General features: G+C 41.7%; 1 protein-coding gene across 3 annotated transcripts in view; it reads left to right on the forward strand.

Moving 5' to 3' along the window:
* Window positions 1-24036, forward strand: part of SNX9 (sorting nexin 9) — a 125312-nt gene that overhangs the window by 82141 nt on the left and 19135 nt on the right. For all 3 annotated transcript variants that reach the window (XM_078447511.1, XM_078447512.1, XM_060616998.1), the window contains 6 exons: window positions 1511-1676; window positions 3218-3371; window positions 7223-7307; window positions 9372-9497; window positions 9617-9734; window positions 19231-19361. In XM_078447511.1, coding sequence (XP_078303637.1) covers window positions 1511-1676; window positions 3218-3371; window positions 7223-7307; window positions 9372-9497; window positions 9617-9734; window positions 19231-19361 — 780 coding nt within the window. The remainder of the gene's footprint in view (window positions 1-1510; window positions 1677-3217; window positions 3372-7222; window positions 7308-9371; window positions 9498-9616; window positions 9735-19230; window positions 19362-24036) is intronic.

The raw sequence follows: 24036 nt of genomic DNA on the forward strand, positions 1-24036 counted from the left end.
GGCGGCGTTGTTTGCAGTAGCTAAACACTGAAAGTACGATATGTGAGCATCAGCATATGCTGGGTCAACTGGGAGACAACTGCAGCGGAACTTCCTAGAGCCGCGTAGAAGAGCCATGTCACCCGTTCGTGCTGATGGACCTCAGAGAACGTTTCAGGCCATTAAATGAAGGAGACAAACACAAGTACAGAACACAAAGTATCATTTGGACCCACTTGTATGTTTAAAAACAAAAAGGAGGGGTGCCTGGGTGGCTCAGTCGGTTAAGCGTCCGACTTCAGCTCAGGTCATCATCTCACGGTTCGTGAGTTCGAGCTCCGTGTCGGGCTCCGTGCTGACCGCTCGGGGCCTGGAGCCTGCTTTGGATTCAGTCTGTCTGTCTGTCTGTCTCTCTCTCTCTCTACCCCTCCCCTGCTCACACTCTGTCTCTCTCTCTCTCAAAAATGAATAAACTTTTAAAAAATTTTAAAAACGAAAAGGATCTCTGTGGGTGGGATATTTGATTAAGTATAAGGAACTGATTAGTAATAGTTGTCCAGAAACAATGGCAGCTTAAGTGGTAGGTATATTTATTAAATTGCATATCCTTTTATTCTTTTTGAGGTTTTTTTGTTATTTTTTTTTTTTTACTGGGAATGTATTACTTTTTCAAATAAAAATAAAAACCTAGTCAAAAATAAAACAGATTTGCTCTAAAATTGCTAACGTGAGTAAAACAGAACCTCATAGCTTGTATAATCTCAAAAACATGATTTAAGTGGGGAAAAAAAAAGAACCTGCAAAGAGATACGTACAATGTAATGTTGTGTAGGTCAGTTTTTAAAACTTAAGTTATTTACAATGTAATTAGTAAGTAGTGGAAGTATAAAACCGTGGGCAGAAATGAATACACATTCAGAAAGGTAGTTGCTGGGGGGGTGGGGGAGGAGGCGAATGGGGCAGGAGGGACAGGGAAGGAAGAAGAAAGGGAGTAGACAGCCGCTGTGTCTCATAGTTCCTTGTTCCTGGTTGTCAAGTTCCTAAGCAAATATGGCAAAAGGTTAACATCAAAAAAAAAAAAAAAAAAAAAAAAAAGATTGATGCTGCTTTTTGTGTTTTCCTCATCTATTTAAATGTAAAATGTATTATTTAGGGGCACCTGGGTGGCTCAGTCAGTTAAGTGTCCAATTTCAGCTCACGTCATGATCTCGCGGTTCGTGGGTTTGTGCCCTGCATCAGGCTCTGTGCTGACAGCTCGGAGCCTGGAGCCTGCTTCGGATTCTGTGTCTCCTTCTCTGTTTGCCCCTCCCCCACTTGCACTCTGTCTCTTTCTCTCTCAAAAATAAATAAACATTAAAAATAAATGTAAATTATTATTTGAATGTACTTATTTAAATTTAAAATTGTTTTAAATTTATGTCAACTTTTTCAGCACCCCTGTTGTATTCATTATTATGTAATTCCTACTGAATTGAGTAATGTTTTCAAGAAGTCATAAATATTCTTTCTCTTTTTTTACCCCTAACAACAGGTCAGCAGTGGCAATGACCCCTGGTCAGCCTGGAGTTCTTCCAAATCTGGAAACTGGGACAGCACGGATGGCTGGGGAGCCAAGCCAGAGGGGGCCGCGGCCCAAAGAAACACCTCCAATAACTGGGACACTGCCTTTGGTCACCCCCAGGCCTACCAAGGACCAGGTGAGGAAGAGGGCCCTGCTGGTGATCGGGCCCACCCGTAAGGGGACTAGTGACAGCATCTGAGTTAAAAATAGAATTTAATCAAAGGAGCGCTCTCAAATGCTCTTGCTCACTAACAGCAAACCTAGATTTCTGGAGCCAAATGTGGGCAGTCGTTCATTATAATCTTTAGTTCCGTCTTTGTCATCTGTCATGGAGTCGCGAATGCTTGCAGGGTTTGTAAAGCAGAACAGAGTGGCCCAGTGGCTGCTGGAGATGGAAGGGCATGCCTCCTGTCTCCGTTGGCTCGATTGCCACTGCAGGAGACCCAGCTCGTGCTCCTGGTCCCCCAGAGAGACAGGAAATCTGTTTTTTAATGGCATCTTCCCACTCCAGAATCTTAGCAACTGATACACATTTGCTTTAAAACTTTGGGCCAAAACAACTGCATATACAGAGTGAGTATAATTTGTCACCTGCTGGTTTATAACCTCTGACTTACCTGTTTTCTTTTTCCTTAACTACTCATTTGACTCCCAGGCCTTAATGGAAATACAGAGGCAAAAGAGGAATTTATAGAAGGGGAAACAATTCAGGAATTAAGAAAAAGGGTATTTATGTCTTTCTGAAATTAAATAAAAAGAGACCTGCCCCTCATTATTTTATGGCCCCTGTCTGAGCACGTCACATGGAGTACGAATGTGCTAGTGGCAGGGAACCCATGCGCAGGAAGCACGGGGGTGGCGGGCAGGCTCCTGCTGGCAGCCGGGGCTGGGCTGTTGGCAGGTGCAGGAGACACGGGCTCGGGCTGCGACCCAACAGCTAACTCCTGGCTCTGTACTCGGCCCAGATCCTCCCAGTGCATTCAGTGCCTTTCTTTTTCGTTTTGGCATTTGTCTCTTGGCTTCTCCCATTGGCACCGCTAGGGCAGAGATCCCAGGATACCTGAGGCCCTCCGGGTGGGAGACAGAAGCCCAGACTAGGACCAGGAAGGAAGGGAAAGCCTGACAGAGGTCACTGTTAGGATATGAGGCTCCTGGTACTGCCACTTCCCTCTTGTCTTGTTTCTTCTCCATCCCTTCCCCCTCCACTCCCACCCTGCTCCCCTCTCCCTTTCCCAGTGTTATCGTTCATATTAATTTCTTTTCAAAGATCTGTCATTTCCCCCCCCCCACCCCCCTCCCCCACACTCCCCGGTATTCGTGACTGAGAAGGTATTCGATGCTTATTTGCAAGTTTATAAGGCGAGATTTATCTGTGTGTGGGCCTTGCCCTGAGTACACACCTCGGAGCCGCTCTCAGTCTGCATCTGTCTGAAGTTACTTGGAGGGACAGCCTGGTTTCTAACTTGTCCTTTGCACTAAAAGGCAGAATCCACAATTGGAGCTTTAAACCCAACTAGAGCCTTTGCTCCAGTCTGCATTATAATCCTGTGCTACGCCCTTGTCTCCTGTTCTTTAATTGGTTAACGTAGGTCCTGTCCATAGTTACTCTCAGAAAATTAAGTCATTGCATTTGTATTTTGTTTTTCTTCCCTGGGGATCTTCTGTGCCCACCCCTAGCAACCGCGGGTGATGACGATGACTGGGACGAAGACTGGGACGACCCCAAGGCGGCCGCCCCCTACTTCAAGGATTCAGAGTCAGCAGAGGCAGGGGCTGCTCAGCGAGGCAACAGCCGGGCTGGTTCCTCCTCTATGAAGCTGCCACTTAACAAGTAGGTGTGAAGGGCGTTGGCACCGTGAACTCCATGCGGAAACAGACAGGAGATCCAAGGAGGTGTTCCTCTTTTCAGCGATCTGAAAGGGGGTGAAGTGTGGGGTGGTGATTTGGATCTCAGCTTTAGCTTCTTTAAAGAAAAAAAAATTTTATTCACTTTAAATATATACATTATACGTGTATATGTTGTATTCATATATATATATATATATATATATATTATAAATATATATATGTAAAGTAAATAAGTTTATTCACTGTAAAGTGAAATAGTTGTTGTACTTAACGATCTGCCAAATACCACTTTTATCTTTGTCAGCTCTGTGACACATTAAGTTCTTATTGCTGATGTCACAGGAAAGCTAAATATAATCATATTAATAATAGTAACTCTCTTTTAAATGTTTTACCATTTGTTGATCACTTACTCTGTGCCGGGCGTTGTGCAGCGTGGTTTGTACGCGCTGTGTGACCCCCATCTCCCTCTGTGGTACGTGTAATCTCTGTTTTTCTGTGGGAAAAGCTGACGCCCAGAGAGGTTAAGTAACTGTCCAAGCTCACACAGGTGCCAAGTGATCTAATCAGGATCCTAGTCGGTCCCCCAGTCTCTCAACTACTTGCCTAATACGTTTCAAGACTTTGTTTTCACGTAGACCTCTCTTAGATTTAAGAAGAAAAAAAAGTGTTGGAACAGTACTTGTAGACACAGTGCCTAACAGGAAAGCATCTGGGAAGGGGGGGAATACGGCCATCGCGCCCTGGGATTTCCTGGGGGAGAGTTCTGGATAAGTCTGTAGTTCACAGCGTAGCTCGAAGGAGACAGAATTTCTGACTTCCGGAAGGATCTTCAAATACTCTTCTTATCGTAGTGTGTTTAATACGGTTTTTCTAAAATTACGACCACTTTTTCTCAATGCTCCAAGTCCATGATTCAAAGCTGATAGGAAGGAATGTTAATCCGTATCTGGAAAAAGTTGTAAACCTAATGTTTGCTGTATTTCTAGATGTCAAGATCTGGGTCTAGATCTGCATATGAGTTGTGCAGGTTCCCCTTAGTATATCTAAGTAGCATCAGATGATTAAATGAGCGGTCTTCTAGCCATTCTTCCTACTTCTCTCTCCAGTTTCTTCCAGTATGTATTTTCAGGCTCCATTGCACACATATAAACTTAGTCATTCGTATTGACTATGTGCTGTTTCCTTTGGTGGAATAGGAAGTTCTCAGTGTGGTCCGCAGTGACATGAATTAGTCTGTTCTTTAAACCTAAATACAAGTGCATTTAAACCCGTTTTGCTGCCATGTAAGCCCCCCTTGGACAGTGAGGAAGCACAAACTCTACAACAAATGTGTGGCCGAGTGTGCCTGGCTGGTCAGTGAGGTTCTGTCTCATGCCCGGGTCCCTGTTTCTGTTTGCCCTGGCTCCCCTCTTCCAGGTGATCTTGGGGAAGACGGGTGACCTGTTTGAACCTCCGTTTCCTCATCTCTGAAGTGAAGGGGCTGGCTTTAATTTAAAATGCTCTCTGCTCTAAAATTTCAGTTCAGGTTGAAACCAAATCAGAGGAGTCCTCATTTGCACCTGAACCTCTGAGGCCTCCCTCTCTCTCTCTCTGTCTCTGGTGCTGAGAGCTGTTTAAGATCCTGTGTGTTTTTTTATTTAACTTGACTCATGTATGAAGGGCTCACTTATAACAGTTGTAAAACTTTTTAAAGTATTAGCATTTTTCAGGAGTTAATCCATTTTATATGATAGCTGTATTCCAGTCCTGGAACATGAACCTTACACTAGAGAAGGAGAATAGAAATTTAAGTGTACTTGGGCATTATAAGAATCTATCTTGATAACACTCAGAGAATTAGTAAATGGCACTGCTGTTCGGTAAGTGTTAAGTGAGTCGGCCCTAGAGTGTTGCTGTGATCCCTAAGAATACCAAAGGAAGTGTGAAATGAGACTCTGCACCCAGAAGCTTACAGTCTAGTCAAGGAATTGCCACTCTGACTTCCTCAATTTTTCCATCAGTATTTTCTAGCGGAAGCATAGGTTGTTTTAATGAAACCGTTCCAGGGGCACCTGGGTGGCTCAGTCGGTTGAGCATCCAACTTCAGCTCAGGTCATGATCTTGTGGTCCGTGAGTTCGAGCTCTGTGTCAGGCTCTGTGCTGACAGTTCGGAACCTGGAGCTGACTTCTGATTCTGTGTCTCTCTTTCTCTCTGCCCCTCCCCTACTCGTGTTCTATCAAAAACAAATAAACATTAAAAAAAAATTTTTTTAAATAGAACTATTCCAGATGAGTCCATTAATTCATTAAGTATTTAGTGTATTTTTCCCACAACTCCTCTGGGTCCTGGAAATACAAATACCTTCTCCAAGGTGCTTCCGGTCGCTGTAATGTGTAAATGGATGATGGCAATTAAGTGTGATAAATTGTATAGCAGAAGTATGCTCAGAATGTTGAAGAAGCACAGAGAGAGCTGGCTGTACCAGAGGCTGTAGGGAATACTTTCAAAGAGATGATGGCATAGTTAGAAATAACTTTAATTTATGAGTATATTTGTGAGGCTCTTTATATAACTCTTACATTTAATTCCCTTATCATCTTAAAAGGCAGGTCATATTGGTCTCATTCTTCACACAAGGAGACGGGAGCTCTAAAGGTCACATAGCTTTTAATTGTTGGAGTTGGAATTCGAACCCAAGGCCATCCAGCTCCTAGACCCCTCTTTGTTCTCTCTTGTATGAGCTATGTTTAAAGGATGTCTTAGGGAAAAGAGGATAGAGGTAGGTCCTTTGAAGATGAAGGAAAAGACAGGCCCCTGAGACCAGCATGTTGGCCTTTAATTTGGTATTTGAGTGAAATAGAAGTAATGTAGTTGGTTTTTTATAGAAATAATACTTCTTTTCCTATTATAGGTATTTTGCTTTCTGAGGGTCTTTTTTTCCTGCTTATTAAAAACATTTCTGAAACCCAAATTAATCTTGCCCTCTTTAGCACTTTGGCGGGCGGGGGAGGGGTGGGGGGGTGCCTGGGTGGCTCTGTCAGTTAAGTGTCCAACTTCAGCTCAGGCCATGTCTGTCTCACAGTTGGTGAGTTTGAGCCCCACATCGGGCTCGCTGCTGTCTCCATCCCTCTGCCCCTCCCCATCCCCTTTCAAAAATAAACATTAAAAAAAAAAAAAAGAAACCTCTTAAAATAAAATAAAAATAAAAACAAATCTTTAAAAAAAAAGTAGCACTTTGGATGGCTATATGTTTATTCCAGTGTTTCTCCAATTTTAGAATGTGTGTGGAGTCTCTTTACTAAGGAGACCGGTTTTCTTTTGTGTCCCCTAAACCAGGTCTGAAGATAATCCAAAAGGAAATGGCACAAATACTTATGGACAGTGACAGCTTCTTTGGGATAATTGTGGCTTCCTTGAGGGAATATGTCAAAAGGCAGCTTTAATTTGGATATAAAAATGCTGGCATGTGGCCACTGGCCCATGTGTTCAACTCAGATGGCTGTTCTCGGTACTTTCTCCTCCTGTGCCCTGGGGGACGTTTTTCTAGGCTGCCCTTCACTCTTTGTGGGGTGATAGAGTGTTTCAGATCCAGTTAAGCAAATAGAGTACCCATAAATATCACACCTTCTGGAGTCAAACTGTTCTCTGACCAGATAAAGCTTAATTAAATGACTAATTGGCCATTGAACAATCTGATTACATTAGGTTTCATTTACCACAGTTTCCTAGTCCTGGTACATCTGAAAGACAGAACAAGGTTAAAACTGTTGTATTAAGTCAATGTGGACAAGAGTTAGAGAGTTCCTCTCAGGAAACACGTAAGACTCATGGGCATTTATCTTCATGATCAGATTTCCCGGATTTGCAAAACCTGGTATGGAACAGTATTTGTTGGCCAAGCAACTAGCAAAACCCAAAGAGAAAATTCCTATCATTGTAAGTTCATTCACTTTTGTTTGCTTGCTTCGTTTCTAATTAAGCTCTTTTATAATGCTTGAAAGCCTAGAGGGTTATTAGTCTTTTGGAAGGTATTTTTCACACATCTAATGCTCCAGGTAACTGACAATATGTATTAGTATTGTAAGAATACTAAAAATATTTAGCATACGTTAATGCCTGTCATTATGTTGTTTAGGTATATTTTATTTTTACTTTTAAGACTATTAGTAATTGAACCAGCAGCACCTACAGCATATTTTTGTTCAATAATTTTTTTTCTCCAAAGTGTCTTGAAGTATCTTTTATATACTGTCTTTCTACCAGCCCTATATATTTAGCTAATAAGTCCTAATCCAGATATTTAGGTCTCTGCCCTGGCAAAGTACATGCATATTATCAAAATAAGATGTTCTTTCCACTGCATTGGTAACAGTTAGCTTTTTCTTCCAATAAACCAGCTGTCAGGTCACAATAAGGAGCTAGCAAATAAAAACTGGGAGTTGGTGACACCATTAAGAATCTCTCTCAAAGAATAACTTGATTATTACATAACGTGACACGGGCTCTCTGGTTTCACCCAAATGTTGACTGCTGATAGATTTTCTGTCTAAGCATTATCTAACTTCTGGAAAAGAGAACTCTGGCTGTCTTTTGATCCTATGGACTTAACCTAGTAACTGTAGGACAGGGATGGAGGTGGGAGTGGGGGCCTTGGGTGTGATCACCGTAGGCCCAACAATAGGAGGTGGAAACACCTGGTCTCATTCTATAACCTCTGGGTCCTGGGAAACTTGATAGAACTGCAGAACTGATCATTGGATTTATTTTTATTGTGTTCCTACATCTTTGAAAAGCTTGAAATCCTAGAGACTCGAGAAAAAAGGGCTGCAACCAAGAGCCCCTTTTATCCCTTTCCCGCAAAGCAAATTTGGGGTAATTATCTTCTGAGTGGTTAGAGATTATTTTAATTTTTAAATTTTTTCTTCAGATTTTTTTATGTAACTTCTGAACATACATTATTTTGTTCTTTTCGTTAAATTTAAAACTCCACAGGACTGGAGCCCACGGCCCTGCCCCTCAGATCCTCAAAAGGGACTTTATCACAAGCCCAGAAGGGTTGGAACGGAGCTGAGGGACCCATAGGTTGTAGGTAGAAACGGCCCCTGAACCCTGTAGGCGGGCCTGCCCAGGCAGGCTCCTGGCATGAAAAGGGAAGCCGAGGAAAAATGCCTCCAAGTCTTCAGAAAACCAAGAAAAAGCAGAGATGTGGTTCTTTGCCTTTGAGGCACAGCAACTCTACCCACTAAGAAAATTAAAAGCCTCTGGATATTGGGCTCTAGTTGATCGGAGTTACCTCTCTTGGTCTCAGTCACTGAGAGACGCTCCCCAGAGGCTCCTGCTCCACAGCTTTCAGAGAGTTTTCTGGATCTGAGCTCCCTCTCAAGGAGTCATAGTAGCTCCTTGTCAAGGTCTTCCGTTTAGTCCTCCAGTAAGATTGTTTGGGCCCTGGTCACCCTCCTGACCTCATAACCTCTGAACTTTGATACACCACCCCACTTTTTCCTCCTTCCACCGCTAGAAAGAATTAGGACTGAACATGCAGAACATGAGAGTGAGCCTTGAAAGAATTTGATGGCAGTTTGATGTTGTTGAGACATTCAGGTGTGTAATTTTGTATTTCACAAAAGCATCAGTCTGTGACAGATCGGAAATGTTTTAAAACTAGCCTGTCAACACATACGACTAGGACCACTGAACGGGAGAGAGGAAAACTGTGTTCCATCCTGCCCTCCCCCAGGAGAGGGAGGCAGACATCTCTCCTCCGTGGCCTGAGATGCCCACATGGGGAGCAGAAGGGTTTGTCCTGGCAAGTGTGTTCTTTAATACACAATCTTATCAGGAACAGGGAGCGTTTACATAACTTCTCAGAGAAGAGCAAGAATGACCCTCCAAAGGACCTCTAGTCCTCTAGTCCTAAAAAGAATCCTTTAATGACTTCTATCTAGCATATTGACTATTTTTGCATGTAACAAAATCACCTCTCCCTGGAACATTGTGTAGGTTGGAGATTATGGCCCAATGTGGGTTTATCCTACCTCTACGTTTGACTGTGTGGTAGCAGATCCCAGGAAAGGCTCCAAAATGTATGGTCTGAAGAGCTACATTGAATATCAGCTAACACCTACTGTGAGTATCTGAGTTATCAAAAACAGAATCGTGCCTGCGTTCCTAGCTACACTTTGCTTTTTTCTTCATTTTCTATAGTGGCATTGGTAACATTTTCTTCTCTCTCCCTTGCATTATAGAACACTAATCGATCTGTAAACCACAGGTATAAGCACTTTGACTGGTTATATGAGCGTCTCCTGGTTAAGTTTGGGTCAGCCATTCCAATCCCCTCTCTTCCGGATAAACAAGTCACAGGTGAGTGCATGTGACCTTCAACTCAGGATGACAAGTAACAAGACTGCAGATAGAGCATCTGTCCTAATGGAAATCAGTAATGACATTTTCCGTCTTCTAGAAGAACAACATATGTGTTTGGAAACAGTAGCTAAGTGTTGTACATCCATGTATACTGGACATATATTTGGAAGTTACCTAAACACCTAATGAGAATGTTGCCTAAAATTGTTTATCAGAGTTCTTGCATACCCATCTTAAGTTGTAGCGGTCATTGTGTCTTTATTGCTACATGATTTCCTGTAAAAGAAATACGTGACTTTTTTCAATGTGAAAAGTGACACCTGAGAAAATAGGAATGCTCCAAACAACCTGAAATGGAAATAACAATGTATGATCCAAATGACGTAAACCTGTCATGCGGTTCAGCTGTGTTATTTTCATTAGAAATATGTAAATATCAGATGTTGTAGAAGCCACAGACCTTCTAAGGATTAATGTAAGAAGTTGCAAAGTTCTTTACTCCGTTACTTTGGTGACAATGTTTAAATGTTTTTGTTTACTGTTGATCATCACTCTCTGCCTTAATTATTTAAAGTGCCTATTTCTCCTGTTTGTTTCTCCTACACCCCCTGCCTCAAATGATCAATATGGTCAAGATCAATATCAATATGGTCAAATGATCAAACGGTCAGTAATTCACAGTGCTCTGAAAGCCCCTTGTAAAAATGCACTTAGAGAGTATTTGTTTCTCTCTGCTTTGAGAACTGTCACTGGTTTTTTGTTTTTTTGTTTTTTTGATCTGCAGCCCGGTATAGACCCTGGAATAGTAGTACTCAGAACTCCGTATGCTTGTCTTGGAATAAAAGTGTGTAAAGAGGCTGAACTTCACTAGAGATGAGAGTTTTAAAATGCGGCCACAAAACTTGCAACTAAATGAAACTAGTAAGACTAGAAAGGGAAGGATCCAAGATGAGAGTAGGGCCTAAAAGGTCAGTGCCAGAGAGGCTCCACGTCAGAGACCCCGAACGGCTAACCTGAACTCGGGGGGAGGAAGTGTGGAATCTGGGCAGGAGGACTTCTTTCCTGGAGGTCAGGGAAGACCGGAGAGGGTTTAGTCCTCACTCGGCCAGAGCGGAGGTGGAGGGAGAGCTGGGAGAGGGATGGGGACTCCGGGAGCCCCATCCCGGAGATGGCCGAGCCAGCACCAGGCACTTGCGGCGTTGGGGTGAAGCCACCTGCCTGCCAGGTGTCACGTGTCCCCGTGTGCCGCCCCGTGCTTTCTCACGGCCGAGGCACTCGATGCCGCCGAAACAGGCACTTGAATCTGATTCCAGATTGTTCTGTTGACGTCACAGGATGTGTATCAGCTAGTCGTTAGCCAGAATTCGTTACCTCGGGTAAGACGGTTACAATCTCCTTAAAACTTGGCGCTGTATTTTGTTGTGTATTTAGGTTTCTCTGAAACTGTTGGAGGAGATGGAAGGTTTTGTTTTTAAAGAAGTTGTTTTGATTGTGACTTTCTTTTTTTTTTTTTTGAAAACTTTTCAAAAATTTCAAATTGTAGCAGAGGGGTGAGTGGGGCTGCATTGCCAAGTAGGTGACAGACCCGTCCTGGCCCTCATCTGGGTGGCTCCTGAGCGGGCCCTCCTGGAGCCGGGGGGGGGGGGGGGGGGTGGGGGTGGGGGTGGGGGGGGGGTGGGGGGGGGGTTGCTGAGTGAAGGCCACGTCAGGGCGGCCAGGTTGGCGCAGATTGTCGCTTCCTCCCACCCCGCAGAGGTGCCCTGGGTTCTGTGCCCCATCCAGATACTCAATCTTCCTCCTTTTTGTCACCCTTATTGTTTGAAATCACAGCTTTCCTTTTTCAAAGTTAAATCCATTTCCTTGAAAACTTCAGTTCTGCCTTTCTCCTTGTTTTCAAATTTCGGTCTGTTTTCCTGAATTTTAGCATTCTCCTTTATCAACTTGATTGGCACAACATGGGCTTCATTGTGTCTAAGGAGCTGTTTCGAGGCTGTGGGGATTTCTCACGTCTTTTAGGTTTTAATACATTGTTTTCTCTGGATCCGTTAACTCAGTGCTATTTTAAAGCATCAGAGAGCCACACAGTTCCGCCCCCAAACTAAGGTTTGGTTTTTTTAAAGCTCAGGCCCGAAGCCAGAGGGATGTCATAGAAAGCAAGAAAGCAACAGCCGCTCAGTCTGAAGAAAGTTGAGCTTTGATTCTCTGACTGGGACATGTGCCGAGGAAACTGAAAAGCACAGAAGCCACTTTATCTGTCCCCTCTCTCATTTGCCTCCTGCCTGTGATACCCACAAGATCATTATTATATTAAACCCCCCCTCTCACTTACATCCTGGAGGGAAGAGAAAGGAATGCCAAGTGGATGATCTCATGATATTTCTGTGCCCTTGATAATCCATCCATGAGGAACTTACAGCTAACAGTTTTAGTTTGTTGAGAGATTTTGTTCTCTGTGAAATAATATTGAACAAATCTGGTTTTATTCCTGGATGCCAAACTGGTATACTCACATACTTGGTGAAAGCCTAAGTCAGGTTCATTGAAAATGGAGAATCGGAAATCCCCCTCCCCCTGACCTTCGTTCCAGTTTTCTGGAACCTGGTAGGAAAATCCTAACAAGCACAAAATAATACCTGAAGTCAGAGTTTGAAAATAAACCAGCGACGTCAGAAAATTTTTCAGGAGGAGTAAGCATTAATTAATTCGTTAATTAATTTCAGGCAAGGAGTAGGTTTTAAACTCTTGGTATAATTCACTTTCTCATGTGGACAATTCAATATAGCCCAGCTTCATGCGGACTCACCGGGTCTCTTCTGCCCAGGAGGTGAGTCATCTTCTTTCCAAGGGATGAGACTTTGTTTCTTCATAGTCTTATTAGCTTCTATACCATTTAATCTCTACTGAGATTTGAAAAATTTGAAGTATTTCAATATATAGGAAGTGTCCTGATCCATCGTGCTGTTTGGGTGACACTTTCTGAGGTAGTGAGTTTTTGCGGTATGGATCCGGAATGCTCTTCTCTCTAAAGAAAGTTGTGCTTATTTGTACTTGTCATTTCTAAAGGAAAGGCCAGCCTGTAGTTTTTAAGTTTATTTTTAAATGTACATACAGTAAATTAACTCCTTTGGTGTATAGTTTTAGGAGTTTTGGGACACCTGGGTGACTAGTCGGTTAAGCATCCTACTCTTGGTTTTGGCTCAGGTCATGATCTCACGGTTCATGAGTTCGAGCCCCACATCAGGTTCCGTGCTGTCTGTGTGGAGCTTGCTTGGGATTCTCTCTCTCTCTCTCTCTCTCTCTCTGCCCCTCCCCTGCTCTCTCTCTCTCTCTTTCAAAATAAATAAACTTAAAACCAAAAAGTATTTAAAAAAAAAAGTTTTGACAACCACTATGGTCTTATAACCACTACTACATTCAAGGTACAGGAAGTCCCCAAATTCCCTCCCCAAATTCCCTTGGGCTTGCCCCTTTATCTTTATCCCCTCTCCCCAGTTCTAACCCATGGCAACACTGGTGTGTTCTTTGTCTCTATGGTTTTGCCTTTTCCAGAATGTCATTATAAATGGAAGCATATAGACCTATCTGAGAAAGGAAGAAAAATCTCATACGACCTACCCTTACTCCTAAAGGAGTTAGAAAAAGAAGAACAAACGAAGTCTAAAACCAGTAGAAAAAAGGAAGTAATGCAGAGCAGAAATAAATGAAATAGAAACTAAAAGAACAGTGGAACAGATCAATGAAACCGGGGCGGGCGGGGGGGGGGGGGGGCTCAAAAAAAAAAATGGTTGCACACAGTCTTAAATTATGGCTTCTTTCTCTTGGCGTTGTGCATTTGAGATACACACAAGATGTGCATCAGTTTCTTTTTATTGCTACTTCCATAGTTTGTTTCTCCATTCACTCGTGAAAGGTATTTGGGTTTTCAGTTTGGGGCATTTATAATAAATAAAGCTGCTGAAAACATTTACATACAAGTTTTTGTATAAGCGTAAGTTGTCATTTCTCTTGGGTGAATACCTGAGAGTGGAATGACGGGGGCATTTGGCAGGCATATGTTTCATGTTTAAGAAATTGCCAAACTGGGGTATGTGGGCGGCTCAGTAGGTTAGGCGTTCGACTCTTGATTTCGGCTCAGGTCACCATCTCGCAGTTGTGAGATCGAGCCCCGCATTGGGCTCTGTACTGAGCATGGAGCCTGCTTGGGATTCTCTCTCTCTGCCCCTCCCCCCTCAAAAATAAAGAAATAAGCATTAAAAGAAAGAAAGAAAGAAAGAAAGAAAGAAAGAAAGAAAGAAAGAAAGAAAGAAAGAAAGAAAGAAATTGCCAAACTGTTTTCCAAAGTGGCTGTACCATTTCGGAATCCCCAGCAGCAGTGGATGAGGGTGTCAGGAGCCCCACATCCTTGCTTGCACTTTTGGTAACGTCAGTTTTTCTTTATTTTAACAATCTACTAGGTATGTAGTGGTACTTCATCATGGTTTTAATTTGCATTTCCCTTATAACTACTGTTGAGCATCTTTTCATGTGCTCATTGCCCTTCCATATATTTTCTTTGGTGAAATGTCTGTTTGAATCTTTTGCCCATTTCTTATTAGGTTGTTTTTTTCATTACTGAATTTTGAGAGTTCTTTACATTCTGGAAATAATATAATCTGCAAATATTTTGTCCCGGGTGTGGCTTCTCATTCTCTTAACAGTGTTTTTCGCATAACAAAAAGCTTTTAATTTTAATGAAGTTCAGAGTACCAATTGCCTCTTTTGTGGATTGTGCTTTAGGTATCATGGTGAAAACCTGTATGCCTAATCCAAGTTCACGCTGTTTTCTTCAGAAAGTTGTGTGGTTTCAGGTGCATTTTGAGTTAGTGTTTGTGTAAGATGTGAGGTATAATAAAGTAGAAGTTTATGTTATGCGTCTGGATATCCAGTGATTCTGGCACTACCTGTTGGGAAGACTATTCTTTCTCTGTTGATTTCCTTTGCATTTTGTCAAAAATCAATTGAACATATTTGGTGGGGTTTTTTAAATTTTTTTTTAATGTTTATTTACTTTTGAGGGAGAGACAGAGACAGAGCATGAGCCGGGGTGGGGCAGAGAGAGAGGGGAAGACACAAAATCCGAAGCAGGCTCCAGGCTCTGAGCTGTCAGCACAGAGCCCCACGCGGGGCTCGAACTCACGAACCGCGAGATCACGACCTGAGCCGAAGTCAAACGCTTAACTGACTGAGCCACCCACGTGCCCCACTTTGGTTTTGTTTCTGGACCGTATTCTCTTCTGTTTTGTGTCCGTCCTTTTGCCAATACCACAATGTCTTGATTCAGGTAGCTCTGTAGTAAATCTTTAAATCAGGTAGTATAAATCCTCCAACTTGGTTCTTTTTCAAAATAATTTCAGGCTATTTTTCTTTTGCCTTTCCAAATAATTTAAGAGTCCATTTGTAGATATTTGTAAAAAATCATGCTGGGACTTTGGTATATATACAGTTTGTAATTGTTATATCTTCCTAATGAGCTTTTTTGTCTCTAGTAAGATTTCTTGTGTTAAAATCTGTTTTGTCTGATGTTAACATAGTCACCCCAGTTCTCTCACAGTTACTGTTTGCATGGCATATCTTTTCTCATCTTTTACTTTGAATCTGTTAGTGTCTTTGAATCAGTATCTCTTGTTGACAGCATCGTTGGAGCTTCCTTTTTTATCAAGTCTCGCGACCTCTGCGTTTTGATTAGAGTTTTTAGACCGTTTATATTGAATAATTATTGACCCAGTTAGATTTACGTTTGCCATTTTGATATTTGTCTTCCATGTGTCTTGTTCCTCCTTTAGTGCCTTTCTTTTGCGTTAAATATTTTCCAATATGCTGTTTTAATTTCTCTCACTTTTCCACTAAATTTTAAAAATTATTTTCTTAGTGGTTACCTCGGAGGATACTACGTGCATCTTTTTTTTTTTAACTTTTTTTTAATGTTTAGTTTTGAGAGAAAGAGACAGAGTGCGAGTGGGGGAGGGGCAGAAAGAGAGGGAGACCCAGAATCCTAAGCAGGCTCCAGGCTCTGAGCTGTCAGCACACAGCCCAACACGGAGCTCGTGAGATGCTCGTGAGATGAACCATGAGATCATGACCTGAGCCGAAGTCGGGCGCTCGACTGACTGAGCCACCCAGGTGCCCCTGTGTACATCTTTTTTGTAATGTTACAATGCACTTCAGATTAATACTCAATTCTAATAAAATTGATAGAAACTCTTCTCCATTATAGCTCTGATTCCCTCTTTTTATGCTACTGTCATCATATATATCATAAATCCAGCAATATGGTATGATAATTATTGCTTTCTACAATCTTATGTCTTCTAAAGAAGAGAAGAAATTAGAAAAGAATACATATTTTATGTTAGCCCACATATTCCTGGTGCTCTTCATTTCTCCCTATGAATTTAGGTAATTTCCTTTTAGCCTGACGTAGTATTTTTTTTTAACCTGAAGGGCTTCTTCTAGTATTTCTTTAATACAGCTCTGCTATCAGTTAATTCTCTCATCTTTGTTCATCTGAGAATGTCTTCATTTTGCCTTTATTTTTGAAGGATAAGTGTGCTGGTTATAGAATTCACAGCTGACTGTTTTCCTTCAGCATGATGAATATGTCTTTCCGTTGCTTCTGACCTCCTTTGTGTCAGATGACAAATCAGTCAGTTCTTTTGATTACACACACACACACACACACACACACACACACACACACACACACGAGCACATTCCATTATACAAAATGAGTCATTTTTCACTTGCTGCTGTCAGGGTTTGTTTCTGTCTTTCGACAGTTTGATTCTGCTGTATCTTGGTGTGGATTCATACTCATATTTATCCTATCCAGGTTTGTTGAGCTTCTTGGAAATGCAGATTAAAATTTTCCATCAAATTTGGGAAACTTTGCCCTTTTATTTCTTCACATATTTTTTTTACTTCTTCTCCTTTGTGGACTCCCACTGCAAGTATGTTCACGTGTTTTGTTTTCTGAAGCATGGTTCGGCCATTTTTTTCCCTCTGTTCTTCAGATTAGATAACTTTTTTTTTTTTTTTTACTTCTTATAAATGTTTTTTTTTTTAATATGAAATTTACTGTCAAATTGGTTTCCATACAATACCCAGGGCTCATCCAACAGGTGCCCTCCTCAGTGCCCATCACCCACAGCCCCCCTCCCTCCCACCCCCCCATCAACCCTCAGTTTATTCTCAGTTTTTAAGAGTCTCTTATGGTTTGGCTCCCTCCCTCTCTAACTTTTTTTTTTCCTTCCCCTCCCCCCATGGTCTTCTGTTAAGTTTCTCAGGATCCACATAAGAGTGAAAACATATGGTGTCTGTCTTTCTCTGTATGACATATTTCACTTAGCATAACACTCTCCAGTTCCATCCACGTTGTACAAAAGGCCATATTTCATTCTTTCTCATTGCCAAGTAGTATTCCATTGTGTATATAAACCACTATCTTCAGATTCACTGATTCCTTCTTCCGCCATCTTGAATCTGCATTTGAGCCTCTACAGTGAATTTTTAATTTCAGTTACTGTATTTTCAGCTCCAAACATTTCATTCTATTTATTTGTAAGTTCTTTTTCTAGAGAATTTTTATTGTTTGATTCCGTGTCCTATTTCTCTGCATTTTTAAACATGACTTTAGCTCTTTGAATGTATTTCTGGAAGCTGCTTTGTCTGCTAAATTCAACATCCAGGGACACTTAGAGATGGTTTCTGTTGACTACTTTTTTGTCAGTATGGGTTATACCTTGCTTTTTCTCTGCATATCTCTTAATTTTTTGTCAAAAACTGGAAATTTTAGAGAATATATTTTAGCAACTCTCAATTCTGATTTTTCATCTCTGAAGGTTGTTGTTTCTACTTTATGTTTATTTGATTGTTTGGGAAGTAATTGGCTTAGGCCAAGTCTCTGAATTGTCTCTCCCCTAAAGTTCAGTTATTTTTATTTTTTAAGTTTGGCTCCCTGGGGCTCACCCTTGTGTCTGTGTAGATTAGCAGTAAGCCTGCCTCAAGCCAGTACGGCTTCTGTCCTCTGCTGATGGATCTTTGGGTAGGGGAAAGTTAGCCACCCTGGCTTTTACTTTTTTGCGGACCTTTTGTGTCTCCTTTACAAGTGTGTGCAGCCTCAGAATTGGCCAGGAAGGTGTGGCTGACTCGGATTCCATCTGGTCTCCACTGTTTCTGCACACGGCCTCGGTCCGGAAAATGCTTGGCTGGACCACGCAACCTTGGCTAGTGGGGTCATTGGCCCTCTCTGTTCCCCAGCCTCTGGATTGTCACTGCCACCACCACTGAGTATGAGCACGTCCCCCTGCTCCAGGTCCCGTGAGCCTTTTTCCTCGCCAGGGAACCTGCAGTGGCCAGCCTTCACATTCACAGTCTGCTCTACACTGTCAGAACCTCCATGTCAACCAGGGAGAGGGTGGGGAGGTACAGGGGCCACAGGGGAGATGAGAGCAGCCCCACACCAGACAGAACGCCACAGATTTCCATAAAGTTCAGCAGTTTTGCAAGTATAAACACTTCTCACGTGGCTGTTTGCCTTTGGTTGATTTCCAGAACACTTATTTTTGGTTCTGGGTTCTGTCCAGCTTTATAATTGTTTTGGGGGGATGGGAATAGCTGATTGCCTCACTCAACTGTAGCTGGTATTTTCATCTCCAGGAGCCTTTTAACGAACAGAGATTTTGTTTGGTAGACTTAAAACATTTTCAGTGTTCACTTGATGTTTGGTATGTCAGGCTTGTTAAGCTGATTTTCTGCTTTTAAAACAGAAATATCACTCATTTGGCTATGTTTTAGAATGGTCATAAGTTCTGGGGTAGTAGCTTTACTGCATTCGTGGAAAAATTGCCTTTTCTATTTTTGGTTTAAGTACGTTAAAAAACAATGAAATAAAGAGCTACAGTCTTGAGCTACTTTTCATAAATACTAAATTCGAGGTTATATTGCATTTGGACACATTTTTATAGATATAAAAATTTTACACACTTTGTAAGGATTACTTATTAAATTCCATTTTCTCACCCCTTTCTGCCTACAGACTTCATATGGCCACACAGGACTGGCATAGTCTTAGTTTATCAGAAAGAGGACGTTTTTCATACTTAGATAAGATTTGCTTCTAAATTTGTTGAATACTCAGGGATCCTTGAAGAAAATAGTACTTTGTAGCTGTGATTTTTCTTGTCACAGCTACAAAATTTGTTAATTTGTTAAATCAGAATCTCATCCTTAAAAACTAAAAAGCCTGTTGTATCTCTTTCCTGTAGCTCTTTGAGCATCCGCTGTGTTAACAGCTTGTTTTTAGGTTAGTGTTTTTAGTTTAGTGAAAAATCCCTATGGTTTTACCTTGTACTAAATAACTTTCTACCAAAGACCCAGTAGATACAAACGGCTTTCATTTGTGCTGACGGTAATCCGCTTTAGACAGGGGTGTATATCACTCTTGTCCACCTTGCAGGTCGCTTTGAAGAAGAATTTATCAAGATGCGCATGGAGAGACTTCAGGCATGGGTGACCAGGATGTGTCGTCACCCAGTCATCTCAGAAAGTGAGGTTTTCCAGCAGTTTCTAAATTTCCGAGATGAAAAGGTAGGACCTTTTGTTATGACAGTCATCGATCATATTGAGAATTGTCACATTCATACCAATTTTATGTCTGAAAGTTAAAATTATGTTGACTCGCTATTTCTCATTTCCTCCAAAGACAATGAGGGGACAGAAACCTAAATCCTAGGCATGGGAAATTAGTCATGATAATGTGGAAGAACCGCTTGCCAGAATGGTTTTCCATCAGCTGGGAATGGATTGGCCCAGACTGGGCAGGAGGTGAAGGATATGATAGGATGAGGAATGAAAATTTTTCCTGGATGCTTTTAAAAATAGGATAGGCCCCAAACTATGCAGGATATTATCAGTGTGAAGTGAGGGAAACAGAGTGAATGATTTCTTAAGATCACATTTTGACCTTGCAGTGTAATAACGTTATGAAACAAAAAGTAGATTCAACATTGGACCAGCCTTCTCCAAGCCAAGGCGTTTTTCCAGAACGGTAGCCGCAAGTCCAGACTAAATGCTGGTCTCTCTTTGTCCCGTAGATAGTCATTCTGCCAATGGCCGTGTATTCTGTGTTGAAGGTCAAGAAACCATTGGCTGTTTAACATCTCATTATTGTCTGCTTTGGAGATGGTTCTCTCTCTCCATAAACTTTTGCTCTAAATTGTACCTTTTTATTCTGAAAGATGTTTTCTCCATATTTCTCTTACAACAAAGATGACATATCTTAGAAAGCAATGTAAAGAATAAAAGCATAAGTTTTTATAGGAGATAGGAAATATATTACAGTCCTAGAAAAAAAAGTCATGAAATTATTTTCGTGTTTTATTAAATTAAATACCGGAATATTATAGACGTTGTTGGAACTTTCAGGCAGAGATTTACTTGCTAAACTGCTTTGTAGTACCTTTCCCTTGTTAACATGAACACATTTGTAATAAGTATAAATAATCAGGCTCTGTGTATGTTTACAGACCTACCCATACACTTAATATTGTACAATTATTTGGGCCTTATTTTTCAGTTACTGCTTATTTCTAGAATTGGCGGGCTTATTTGAGTGTGTGGCATATAACCAGGCCAGGAACTAGAAAACACCAAGGCGCTTCAGCAATTTTTGGTCAAGATTGTAGGTCTAGACTTGCACCTGCTTTGGGCAAGTCTGGTTTGTTTGGTGAGATGTGATGCCAGTCACAGTGTGCCGTGAAATCATACAGTGGTGAAACTAGGTTCTTTGAGGGAGTTCTGTCCATCAGTTCTGTTACTTTGGAGACACGAAAACTGCATGGAATCCCTTCCCAACTTTCTTGCCTTGCTGGTACTCACAAGGCTCAAACAGAAGTCCTGATTTTCCAAAGATTTGATTTAGAAAGCGCTTCTAAAGGTTGTGTTCAATACAGAATATTATTATTAAAAAAAAAAAAAAGAAATCTGGACACTGGGGCTTTAGGATTTGATATAATAGGAAGAAGAAAGAACCTGGGAGTCAGGACACCTGAGCTCTAGTCTGGGCTCTGCTGCAGGCTCCCTCTGCGATCTTGGCCTCGGCATTTGATCTCTTTGGGTCACAGTTTCCTCACCTGCTAAATGAGGGTGTAAAACTAGATAGTCACTGAAAGCTGTGATTCTTTGGCCAGAAATAGCTCATTTAGATGGATGGACGTAGGTAATCCCAAAGACCTGAGGAGAAATTATTAGAAATAAGTGGTTAGTAAGATAGCTGGATGCAAGACACATATTTGCATACCAGCAATAAACACAAAATGAAAATCTAAAAAAAAAACTATCACAGTAGCATCAAAAATATATCTAGGAATAAATACAAGAAAATGTACAAAAAACTCTACATAAGAAGCTTTGATGTGGTGGTTCCTGGGTGGCTCAGTTGGTTAAGCATCCAACTTGATTTCAGCTCAGGTCGTGATCTCACTGTGAGATTGAGCCCCATGTCGAGCTTGTGCTGACAGTGCAGAGCCTGCTTGGGATTCTGTCTCGCCCTCTCTCTCTGCCCGCTCCTGCTTGCATGCTCGCTCGCTCTCTCGCTCTCTCTCTCTCTCTCTCTCAAAATGAATAAAATTAAAAATAAAGCTATAAGGAGTGCCCGGATGACTCAGTCGGTTAAGCATCTGACTCCTGGTTTGGCTTAACTCATGATCTCACAGTTAGTGAGATTGAGACCAACATCGGACTCTGTGCTGACAGCTTGGGATTTCTCTCTCCTCTCTCTCTCTGCCCCTTCCCAGCTCGCTCGCTCTCTCTCTGGCTCTCTCTCTCTCAAAAAATAAGTAAGTAAACCTTAAAAAAAAAAAAAAAAGCTGTGAAACATTTTTGAGAGAAATAAAAGAAAACCTAGCTAAGTGTTCCATGGAATTGGGGAACAGAAAAGATGCCACGGGTGGAAAATGAGAGCACTAAGAATAGCCTAGCCAAGGTACTCTTGAAAAAGCATGAAGTAGGAAGAGGGCTTTATTGGATATTAAGACCTGTTATAAAACTAAACTAACTTTAAAAGCATGGTATTGGCATAAGGCCAGACAAATAGATCAGTGGAACAGAATAGAAGGGACGCGATGTAAGGCAGAGATGGTACAAAGTCCAGTGGGGATAGGACAGTCTTTCCAGTGAATGGTGCTGGGTCACTTGGGTGGCTTCACTGGGGAAAAATGAAACTTGGTCCCTACCGCACAACAGTCTGCTATTGATTTTGTTAGGGTTGACATTGGTGTTGTGATTATGTATTTTGAAAATGTGGTCTTCTGTATTAAAGTCCTATAATAGCCTTCTCTATATAAGGTATTTATAGGTGAGGGGCACCTGGGTGGCTCAGTTGGTTAAGCATCCAACTGCGGCTCAGGTCATGGTCTCAAAGTTCATGGATTCAAGCCCTGCATCAGGCTCTGTGTTGACAGCTCAGAGCCCAGAGTCTGCTTCTGCTTCTGTGTGTGTGTCTCTCTCTCAAAAATAAATAAACATTTAAAAAAAAAAAAAAGGTATTTATAGGTGAAATGATACCATATCTGGGACTTCCAGTAAAATCAAGGAAAAAAATGCAGAATGGAGGAGAATAGAAAAAACAAGATTGGCAAATGTTGATATTTGTTTTGCAGCTGAGTCTGAGAGGGGAACTATTAGACTTTTCTGTGTACTTTTATATGTATTTGGAAGTTTCCATTGTATAAAGTTTTGAAAAAAATCATTTCCAGGTGGTTTGCAAGTGTAATGTGAAAGGCAACACATAAAGCTTCTAGAAGGTAACATAGGGGAATATCTTCATACCCCTAGTGGACGGATGGATTTCTGAAATATGACACAAAAATGACTAATCACACAGGAAGAGGTTGATAAATTAGACTGCATTAAAATTAAGAACAGCTGTGTATCAAAAGAAGCCTTTAAAAGTGAAAAACAAGCTAAAGATATGAACATTTAGAACCAACTAAAGGGCTGCCTTTTAGAATATAGGAAAACACATACAAATCCGTAAGAAAGATAATCAGCCCAGTTGTAGGGTTGACTTGGTAAAGTACTTCACAAAAGACAGTATCTCAGTCACCAACGAATGTATGGGAAAGTACTTAATCTCATTAGTCATCACGGAAATGCAAATCAGAAGTACCGAGAACAGTACTACCCACTAGCCAGAAATGGCTGAACTAAACCTAGAGTCTTAGTGAGCTCAGTCACACCTGCTGGTGGGTGTGCAGATGGGTGAGACCAGTTGGGAAAGTCACCCAGCGTTACCTACTAGGGCGAACATTTTCTGCCCGCATCAGGGCACATGTACATGACATCTTGCTCAACCGCCGCCCCCCTGCCCGCAGGGCCTCGGGTGGCCACCCGTAGTAGAATGAACAAACTGGGGAGTGTTCAGGCAAGAATGGAACCAATGACCTGTGGCTCCACCAACAATGTGGCTGTAGCTCCTAAGCACAGGTTGAGCCAAAAAAGCCAGACACAGAGAATACAGGGTAGGGTGGTCTTCACCAGCTCGGAAACCCAGCCAACCTACCCATGAGGGACTTGTGTCTAGAGGGGATAACTTGAAAGAAAAGTGAGGAACTTGTAACTCTAAAAGAGGATAGTGGTTACCTTTGTGGGGGAGGGCAGGGGTCAGGACTGGGAAGGGACACGAGGGGCCTTCTGGAATGCCATCTTGTTTCTCTTGGCCTTGGGGTAGGTTACACAGCTATTATCTTACACTTTGTGAGAATTGGTCACACTGTATATTATGGCTTTAGGCGCTTTTCTGTGTGTGTGTGTGTGTGTGTGTGTGTGTGTGTGTGTGTGTGTGTGGATAGATCTTTATAGATCTATCTTACAAAAAAAATTTTTTTTTAAAAATAGCTCATAATATTGGTTTCTATCTTATATTTTAGAAAAGCTTTCACCTTTTTTAAGAAAACATTTAACCTAAAACTTTGAGGTACTTGGTCAGGAATATAGGGTGTGTTCGTGTTCACTGTTATATTGCTGTGCGTTGGGAAAGGATAGGGATTGAGTCCCCTCGCTCTGAAGGGACTTGGGCTCACAGGGACCGTTCTGCGCATTGGCACGTGTTTCGTGTACAGAGATTACATCTGGGGTGTGCACACTCCCTCGGTGGAGAGGGCGATGGCATGGGAGCTGCTGTCGACAATTAGAAAGATAGTCAGTGAGCCAATCGCATTAGGGAGTTTTGAAAGACTGTGCTGTCCACGGTAATATTATAATG

This window comes from Panthera onca, chromosome B2, assembly GCF_046562875.1.
Source record: "Panthera onca isolate mPanOnc1 chromosome B2, mPanOnc1 haplotype 2, whole genome shotgun sequence".
Taxonomy (NCBI): domain Eukaryota; kingdom Metazoa; phylum Chordata; class Mammalia; order Carnivora; family Felidae; genus Panthera; species Panthera onca.